The sequence below is a fragment of the Quercus lobata genome, chromosome 5, assembly GCF_001633185.2.
Source record: "Quercus lobata isolate SW786 chromosome 5, ValleyOak3.0 Primary Assembly, whole genome shotgun sequence".
Classification (NCBI taxonomy): Eukaryota; Viridiplantae; Streptophyta; class Magnoliopsida; order Fagales; family Fagaceae; genus Quercus; species Quercus lobata.
Genome location: NC_044908.1, coordinates 15,120,157 through 15,130,535, shown reverse-complemented (window position 1 = coordinate 15,130,535; position 10,379 = coordinate 15,120,157). Strand labels below are relative to the sequence as shown.

Below are 10,379 nucleotides of genomic sequence, written 5' to 3'. Positions count from 1 at the left end.
GGACACTTACTTTTGCCTGTGATCCTAGACCATGTACTTGAAACTATCTGTGGGGTATTTGAAATCATCTGTGAGGTAGATCCTGGGTCATGTGTCAAAAGTTATTTATATTTTTTTTTGTCTTTACCCAAATATCCTTCTCAATTCTATCCAAACTTGGACTTTGCAATATTTATGACTCAAGGCTGAAGGAAAAAGAAAACTTCATTGAATTAGGTCATCATTTAAGGAACATAGGAAAAGTCATTAAAGATAGTACAAACCATAGAGTGTCATTCTATCATAGGTTCCTGATCAAAATCATTTAGACAAGAATTCATAAAAAAAGCGAAGAAATGGTAAAAGAAAAACACTTAGCGAGTTGTGGAGTTGGCAAAAGGATCCTGGCGTGTTGAGACCCCTTCTTTCTTATGCGTAGTACTGTTTCAGCCATTTCCCATTTATGGGTTCTGTCAAGACTGTCCCATCTTCTTTTATAAGGTAGTAATACTCACTTTCATGAGTTGTCCTGATGATGTAGGGTCCTTCCCATTTTGGGGCAAATTTGGAAGGCCCTAGAAGGTTCCTCCTTATGTGTTCTGCCATCCTTAGTACCAGCTGCCCTTCAGTGAAAGTTCTTGGGTGTACTGCTTGTGCATATGCTTTAGTCATTCTTTACTGGTACCTCTGGCTTCTCTTCTTAGCTAGTTCTCTTTCTTCTTCTACCCCTTCCAGATCTGTCAATCTCCTTTCATTGTTTGCGTCCTCGGTTTCTTCTTGGCTTTCTTCAAGGACCACTCTTGGTGTAGGAAAAACTAATTCCACAGGGCTGATAACTTCTGTTCCATAGACTAGGGAAAATGGCGAAAATTCCATGGTTGTTTTTACAGAGCTCCTACATGCCCAAAGTACATATGCCAAATAGTCACTCTATTTCCCTCCATACTTGTGCTTCATCTTTTTAAGGATCTTTAGCATCACCATATTAGTGGCCTCAGCTTGGCCATTTCCTTGTAGGTAGTATGGGGTAGACCTTCTATGCTTGATGTAATATGCCCTAGTCAATCCCTTCATGTCTTTGTTTATGAACGGGGTCTCGTTGTCACTGATCAATTTTCTGGGGATCCTGAACCTTGTAATGATATGTTCTCTAATGAAGTTTACTACAGCTACTCCAGTGGTTTTTTTCAAAGTGATGGCCTCTACCCATTTTGTAAAGTACTCTGTGGCTACTAAGATCCATATGTAATCATTGGATGGAGGGTTTATAGGCCCTATGAGATCGAGCCCCCAAGTATGAAAATGCCATGGTGTCATCATATCCTGCAACACATTTGGGTGAGTATGGATTGCATCTCCAAGGACTTAACAGGCGTGGCAAGTTTTGACTAGCTTATCGGAATCCCTTTTCATCGTTGGCCAGTAATATCCCAACAGTAATAACTGTTTATAGAGCCTTCTTTTTCCCAGGTGACTCCCACAATCATCGGAATAGACTTCCCTGACTATTTCTCTAGCTTCTCGGAATCCCTTTTCATCGTTGGCCAGTAATATCCCAACAGTAATAACTGTTTATAGAGCCTTCTTTTTCCCGGGTGACTCCCACAATCACCGGAATGGACTTTCCTGACTACTTCTCTACTCTAGTGACTTTTTTCAAAGGGATGACCTCTACCCATTTTGTAAAGTACTTTGTGGCTACTAAGATCCATATGTAACCATTGGATGGAGGGTTTATAGGCCATATGAGATTGAGCCCCCAAGTGTGAAAAAGTCATGGTGTCGTCATATCCTGCAACACATTTGGGTGAGTATGGATCGCATCTCCAAGGACTTGACAGGCGTGGCAGGTTTTGACTAGCTTCTCGGAATCCCTTTTCATCGTTGGCCAGTAATATCCCAACAGTAATAACTGTTTATAGAGCCTTCTTTTTCCCGGGTGACTCCCATAATCACCGGAATGGACTTCCCTGACTACTTCTCTAACTTCCTTTGGCCTCAGGCATCTTAGGAGATCCCCACTATATCCCTTTTTGAATAGGATCCCATTCTGCAAGAAGTACCTGTCTGCAAGTTTCTTGAGCTAGTGGGCTAGTGTCCTGTCAGTTGGTAGGATCTTTTGAGCCAAGTATTCTATGAAGAAAATTCTCCAATCTTCTGCAACAAACACAGCATAGTTTTCTTCCTTATCTATCGCAAGCCGACACTCTTAACATTTTTCTTGTATTGTTACTGCCTCTTTGTTCATATTTGACCAGTAGTATCCCATGCATTGCATTCTTCTATATAGGCTGATCTTTTCTGCGATCCCACAGGCTTGGTTATGTAGTTCTTCGAGCCTCAACTTTCCTTCCTTCTCGTTGATACACCTGGATAGGATTCCTCCAGGCAGCCGTTTGTACAATTCCCCTCTATCAGAGTGTAATCCTTCAGTTCTTTGATGTTCCCTCCGGGTCCTGCCTTTTTCATTTTTTCTTTGACTTCACTCCTCCAGTCCCACTGCTTGGACTCTCCGGGGTACATCTCTTGGAGGATCCTTATGATAGAATGTTCTTGCTTTCCTGTCCTTACCAATGTGTCTCTTCCTTTGAATGGTATTTGGGATCCCAAGGTGACGAGCGCATCTGCAAACCTATTTTCACTTCTTTGAGTGTATTCTATGCTAAAAGTATGGAATTCCAGCTTCAGCCTTTGCACCCAAGTCTTGTAGGCTGCTAAACTTTGTTCTCTTAGCGCAAAGTCACCTTTCACCTAGGAAACTACAAGATTGAAGTCTCCCAATACTCTCATATGCTTTACTCCTATACTAAGTGCTATAATCAGTCCGGTCAAGTATGCCTCATATTCAGCTGCATTATTAGAGCATGAGAACCCAAGCTTGAAAGACAAGGGTAGGGTGTCCCCATTCTTACAGCTTTATACGACTCCTACCCCATTTGAAGTTGTTGTAGCTAACCCATCGAATCTCATTGTCCATTCTTTCCTGGGATCTTTGCCACTGCCACCTCACCTGGGATTTCTTCACTTAGTGAGCTTTCTTCCTTTCCTGTGAACTGAGCTAGCAGATTTGCTATGGCTTGTCTTTTGACAGCCTTGGAGGTCCTGATGCCTATGTCATATTGAGAGAGCAGAACTAGCCATTGTGCTATCCTTCCCGTGAGAAGGGGCTGGTGCAGGAGTGCCTTTATGGGGTGGGACTTAGTCACCAAAAGGATCTGGTGAGCTGAGAAATACCTTTTCAACCTCTAGGATGCGTAGATAATTACTAGGTAGGCTTCCTTTATTCTAGGGTACCTGGTCTCGGCGTCTTTAAGTATTCTGCTTACGTAATAAATAGGTTGCTCGTTCCCATAGTCATCTTCATGTGCTAGCAAGACTCCTATTGCCTAGGAGTTTGATGCTAAGTACAACAACAGAAGTCTCCCACGCATTAGCGCTTGGAGGGTGGGCAAATGATTCATGATCTGCTGAATCCTTTGGAAGGCCTCCTGTTGTTCTGTTCCCCAGTTGAACTCAGTTCTCTTTTTCAACAGTTTGGATAAACCCATTGTAACTGAAGTTAACCTAGGCATAAATCTCCTAATATAGGAGACCCTCCCTAGGAAGCTTTTGAGTTCCCGCACTGTTGTCGGTCTTTTCATTGTGGCAATGGCTGTGGCTTTGGCTGGATCTACACTTATGCCTTTGTGATGTACCAGAAACCCAAGGAACTTTCCAGTAGACACCTCGAAGGCACATTTCATGGGGTTCATGCGTAGTTTGTACTTCCTGCATCTTTCGAAAACTTGTTAAAGTACTCGAAGGTGTCCTATCCTAGTTTTTGATTTGACCAGAATTATCATCTACGTAATCTTCCATCTCCTCATGCATTATGTCATGAAAGATAGCTGTCATGATTCGCTGGTACGTAGCCCTCACATTTTTTAAGCCAAAAGGCATTACAGTGTAATAAAAGTTTCTGATTGGAATTCTAAATGCCGTTTTCTTTGCATCTTTGGCAGCCATGCGAATTTGGTTGTACCTACTGTACCCATCCATAAACGAGAACATAGAGCTTCCTGCAGCTGAATCTACAAGGAGGTCGATATTGGGCAAGAGGTACTCATCTTTTGGGCATGCCTTATTCAGGTTGTGAAAGTCCACACAGCAACAAATCTGACCATTTTTCTTTTTCACAAGTACTATGTTAGAAAGCCATTTGGGGTGCTAGATGGGTTTGATAAAACCAGCTGTTAGTAGCTTTTTGACTTCTTAAATTATCTGAGCTTCTACCTCGGTGTAAAAGACCCTAGCCAACTGAACTACTAGTCTTATTCCTGGGTCCACGTTAAGAGAATGAACCACCAATTTCGGGTCTAAATCAGGCATTTCATCATAGGTCCATGCAAACACATCTCTGCACTTCTGGAGTAAGGCCACCAATTATTCCCTTTCTTGTGCCATCAGCTAACTGCTAATAAAGACAAGCTTCTGGGATTCCAGCTCGGTTTCCAAATTTATTTCCTTTAATTCTTCCTCAGGTTGAATCTGGGCTTCCTTGATTGGTTCCTCTGGGATTTCTTCTTGAGCCATCATGCAACCTGGTGGTCTGGGACCTTTCTGCATGATGCATTCAAGTCTTGCGCACCTTCACAAGTGATAAATCAACATTCCCCCGGGTTCTCGCACCACCACACATTCTCAAGATCCTGAATAGCTAAGCTCCATCTTTTTCCTTTTTCTTTCCAGAAGGTTTCTCAGGTCACAGGTGCCCTTTCCTCCTTCTTTTTCTTCCAGGATAGGTGCTCCTGTAGTACCTGGCATGGGGCTCTCATCATCTGGCTCTAGCTCATCGTAAAATATTGTTTCTGCAAAGTTCACTTCTCCCTAGCTGAAAGGGTTACGGTTGGCAGGGATCCTCACGGGCCTCCCGTTCAATCTCCCTTTAATGCACTAATGGTACATAGACGGAATAAGGCAGTGTTTATGGAGTCATGGGCGTCCCAACAGTACATGGTAGGATACCTCTACATTAATTACATGAAACCTTATCAAGGCCATTATTGGTCCTATTCTTAAGGCGAGCTGCACGTATCCTTCAGTTGATTCCACTAACCCTCCAAATCCTATTATCTCCATGGGAGCCCCCAGGATCCTTCTATCAACCAGGCCCACGGCTTCTAGGGTACTCAAGGCTATAAGGTTGAGTGATGCCCCTGTGTCCACCAATGATCTTCTGACTTGGACACCATTTATCGTGGCTATTAGATAAAGGGACTTACGGTGGTCTGGATGCTCAACCTCCATGTCCTTATCGATGAAAGTTACTGCATTGGTTGTCTCCAGGAAAGCTCGACTAGCACGTGACTCTACTGTGAAACATTCCATTCCCGAATTTGCTGCTATGCTCATGAAAGACTCTGTGGCCACCCTTCTTACTTCTGGTCCAAATCCCAGTTGGTTGAATAATGACCTGAACTTGGGATTCTTCTGGAGGGTCCTGACTGTGCTTGGGTGGAAGGATCCTTCAAATTCTCTCGCTTCTGCTGGGTTCCCATGGATTACTACCGCTACCATCCCTTTCCCTTTGTGGTTAGGCAAGGGGTTCCTCTACACTTCTGGCTCTTTCTGAGTGAGCTCTAAGGTTCCTTCTCTCAGCTTTTTGTGGAAGAGTCTACGGAGGGTCCAATAATCCTTGGTGGAATGCTTGACATAATTATGGATCCTGTAAAACAAAGGGTTCTTCCTTTCTTCTTCAGTTGGCGGCTTGGACACAGTAAATGGCCTAACAACTCCATCTCCGATCCATTTGTCCAGGATGTGGTTTAACTCCTCAGTTGTACATGGGATCACTGGTGGTTCCTCGAACATCTTCCTGTTAGGCCTCTTCCTTTTCTCTCCCACTGATGCTGTCATGGCTTGGGATACTGGCATCCTTTTTGTCCTCATAGTTTGTGCTATCCTTCTAGTTCTCTGTAACAAGTCAGCAAACTGTGCGATGTATAGATTTTCGAGGTTGAGTCTATAATTGAAAATCATGTTGGATATACAGGTTTCTATGAGCTCTTTTTCTTCGTGGTCCCCATAGAAATCTAGGGACACATCTTCAAACCTTTTAATGAACTGGACGGGATTCTCCTTAGGCCTCTGCCTTACCATCTGGAGGTTTTGGAAAGTGATCTTGTCCTCACCAGCGTAATACTTAGCACAAAATTTCTTCATCATTTCATCCCAAGTTTTAATGGACCCAGGTCTCAGCGTGGTGTACCAAGTGTATGCTCTATCCACTAAAGATTTAGTAAATTCTCTTAGACATAGTTCTATGTCTCCTGCGTAGGGGCCCATAGTGTGAATGAACCTACTCATGTGTTCCACAGCGCTTCCATTTCTTTCGTCAAAAGGATGGAACTTTGGGGGTTCATACCCTTTGGGGTATGGCTTGCCAAGAAGTTCTAGAGGGAACGGGGGGTCCCGAGAGAATTGCTTGGGGATCTCCGAAAGTTTTTCCCTTTCTTGCTCCAGGAGGGCACTGACATCTGCCAGTGTTAAGTACTAGGGGTTGGTTCTCCCTCCCATTACTGACCCTCCTTCTGGTTGAGTTCTGTCTTGGTTACCAACAGGGGGAACATTGTCTCTAATTTCCTGTGTCCTACCTTCTTTGAGAAGGCTAACTTCTTGCTCCAGATCCTTCAACATCGCTGTCATCCGAGCCATAGGATCTGGTTCCTGCCTTGCGTCTCTTTGTCCTAACACGACCTCCTGATTTGGGCTTCTTTTCTTTTTTTCTTCTTTCTTTTCTCAAAAGCTTTCGGGCTTGTCTTTTTTTTCTTTATGTTTTTGGCCTTCAAACAGACCTTAACAAATAGATAACATACAATACTTGTTAATAGATTCATATGACCAATTGCTTGATCTTAGTGATGGAAGCAGTAGTGTGGTGTATAGAAACTCATCCTTCAGTTCTAAACATCCCAAGTTTCTATGTTTAACCATTTCAAACCAAAATCAAGACTTCCAAATCAAGAGAGAAATGCAAAGATTGGTGAGTTTAGAGGTATACCCAGCTAGCATTTCCTTATATGAGTTTGGTGATGAACGAAGGCAATGGCGACGGAGGATTTTTGCACATTTTTTGAAATGAGGATTTTTGCACATTTTTATGAAATTGAGAATATGATAAAATAGTGGTGAAAATGATAAAATGATAAAATCACAAACAAAAGTTAACACGACAAATAAGAGAGTGATTTGAGAATTTATACGCGTTATTTAATTTATTCATCAATAGGGAGATGCATGTGCAAAAGTGTACTTATCATAATTAAGGAACAAAATAAAGTGTTTTTTTTTTTTTTTTTTTTTGATAAGAAATACCCTCATTTTATTAAGTAGCGAAACAGTACATAGCATCTTGCGAAACCGAAGATGCAAGGAAAGGTGGACACTCTTCCATCCAAGTTACAAAAGAGTCAATATTTTTCGCAAAAGCAGCTAAAGTATGACTTGGTCTATTTCCTTGTCGCCTCACATGGGATGATTGGAAAGTACGGAACGCAGGAAGTCTTGAACAAAAACCTGAGACCACTGTAGAGATAAAGACCGGGACATCCGTGGGGTTCTCCATAGCATGGCAAACCAGCATGGAATTTGACTCAAAAATGACATCTCTGACCCCTATGTCCCATGCAAAAACAGTGGCTTCATCCATTGCCTTTGCTTCTGCCTCCAAAGGATCCAATGGGAGAGGGAGGCGTTTGCTTAAGGCTGCGACAACAAATCCAAGGTGGTCTCTAATAATCACACCGACGCCGATCATGCCAAGCTGAGAGAAGACTGTAGCATCTACGTTGACCTTGTACCAGGGAAACACAGGTGGGACCCAACGGCCATCCATGGCTTCTTTTAGTTGGGTGGGTCATAGGTGTGCAAGCTGGAAGTCATGTAATATGAAGCGAGCTCGTCTTAGAATTTCTTGCGGAGTTTGTCTTGCTTCACCCAGGCGGGTTTTGTTTCGGTTGAACCATGCACTCCATGATATTGTGATTACCAATTCAATAAGTGTGGTGTCCATATGCTGTTTGAAGAGTAGATACCAGATGAGGTCCATGAAAGACCTATGAATGATCCCATTTCTCTCCAGTGGTATGTCCGAGAGGGTCCAAAGTTCCTTAGCAACATTGCACTCCCAAAATAAATGTCCAATCGTTTCTGGTGCTAGTGTGCAAGCCTCACAGGTAGGGTCGTCGATAACCCGTCTATGGTAGAGGTTGGCTTTTGTGGGAAGTTTGTTGTTGCATGCTTTCCACATAAAATTTTTTATCTTGTTGGGTATGTGCAAATTCCAAATGTGGCGCCAAAACCGGGCTTGCTCATTACTCTGAGATGTCTCAGCTGAGGTAGAAAGTTGGGTGATGGTCCTTGCATCTTTGTATGCACTGTTGACAGTGAAACGCCCCCTAGGAGTGAAGGCCCAAATCATGTGGTCCTTTGGCTTGTGGCGGCTCAAAGGAATGCTTAGGATGGATGTGGCATCTTCATGGAAGAAAACCTGGTTGATCAGGTTTAGATTCCACTCACCACTTTCTTGGTCCATAAGAGAATCCACTATAGTATTTACAGGTAGTAAGGTCGGGGGTGTGAGGACACGGAAGGTGGAGGGTCTTGGCAGCCAATGATCTGTCCACACTTCAATGGACTTGCTGTCCCCTACCTGCCAGCGGTAGCCTGATTGCACAATAGTCTGAGTAGCGAAAATGCTTCGCCATGCAAACGATGGTTTCGTGCCTAACTCCGCATGTAGGAAATCTGTATTTGGAAAATAGCGGGCTTTAAGTACTCTATGGACCAATGAGTTTCTATTCATTTGTAAACGCTAGCCTTGTTTAGCTAAGAGAGCAAGGTTGAAAGCCTTGAGGTCCCAGAAACCCAATCCCCTTTCTTCCTTTGGTGTGCACATCCTGTACTAGCTCAGCCATGCCATTTTATTTTTACCTTCTTTTTGGCCCCACCAAAATATTCGAATCAACCCAGCCAATTCATCATAAAGGGAGTCTGGAAGTTTGAAGACACTCATTGTGTATGTGGGAATGGCCTGTGCAACTGCCTTGATGAGAACTTCTTTACCTGCTTGGGATAACAGCTTTTCTTTCCAGCCCGAGAGTTTGTTGTCTAGCTTTTCCTTCAAAGCTCTGAAGGTGTGTTTTTTTTATCTGCCCACTAAGGATGGCAGGCCCAAATAAGTCTTATGCTGTCTAATCACCTCAGCTCCAAAGCGTTGTTTTATCTCTTCTTGTGTATCCCGTGGGGTAGTTCTGCTAAAGAAAAGAGCAGTCTTCTCCTTATTTAGCTGTTGGCTTGAGGCTTGCTCATATATAATTAAAAGATGCTCAAGATGGTTGCATTGTTCCAGTGTTGCTTGGCAAAAAATAATGCTATCATCAGCAAAGAATAGATGAGAGATTCTTGGTCCAAGTGGGCAAGTTGATACACCTCGAAGTTGGCCAGTAGTTGCAGATCGGTTTAGAAGAGCTGAGAGGCCCTATGCACAGAAAAGAAACAAGAAAGGAGAAATAGGGTCCCCTTGTCTCAAACCCCTAGATGGGATTATGTGACCTCGGGGTTTCCCGTTAATCCTGACAGAATATGTAACAGAGGTAATACATTACATTATAAGTTTCACCCATTTATCATTGAAACCCATTTTCCGCATAATTTTCTCTAGGCAGCCCCATTCAACGCGATCAAAGGCCTTGCTTATATCTAGCTTTAAGGCCATCTCACCGATCTTACCGCTCCTTTTTTGATTAAGGTGGTGCATAGTTTCAAAGGAAACAATAATATTGTCTGTGATGAGGCGGTCTGACATGAAAGCACTTTGGTTTTCACTTACAATATGGGGCAGGAAGCGCTTCAGCCGATTTGCAATGACTTTGGAGGTGAGTCTAGAAATAATATTACAGAGACTTATCGGTCTATATTGAGTCACTCTCGTGGGATTTTTGGTCTTTGGAATGAGAACAATATGTGTTTCATTAAAATTTGGAGGAATAATACCCAAGTTCAAGAAATCCAGAACAGTTTTGGTGACACATTCACTAGTAAGAGACCAAAAGTGTTGATAAAAGAGAGGGGGCATACCATCGGGACCTGGAGATTTTTTGGGATGCATCTGTTTGAGAGCTTTGTGGACTTCTTCAGCTGTGAAAGTCTGGGTGAGGAAGGTGTTCATCTCGTCTGTGGCCACATGTTGGACTGCATCAACCAGGACTGAGGTATCAGTAGGCCCATTGGAGCGAAAGATGGTCTCAAAATAATCTAGAATGATGTTCTCCGTAGTGTGATCATCCTCCTGCCATTGCCCCGTTGCATCACAAATGCCTCGAATGGAGTTTCTATCTCTCCGGTTTGATGCTTTCTGATGG

The 10,379-nt window shown here is 43.1% G+C and overlaps 1 protein-coding gene across 1 annotated transcript; it reads right to left on the bottom strand.

The window, feature by feature from the left end:
• Positions 1-7,342: 7,342 nt before the first annotated feature.
• LOC115990030 lies at positions 7,343-7,852 on the bottom strand. Its single transcript, XM_031113892.1, has one exon. The coding sequence runs from the start codon at positions 7,850-7,852 to the stop codon at positions 7,343-7,345; it is 510 nt and encodes a 169-aa protein (XP_030969752.1).
• Between the last annotated feature and the right edge of the window lie 2,527 nt (positions 7,853-10,379).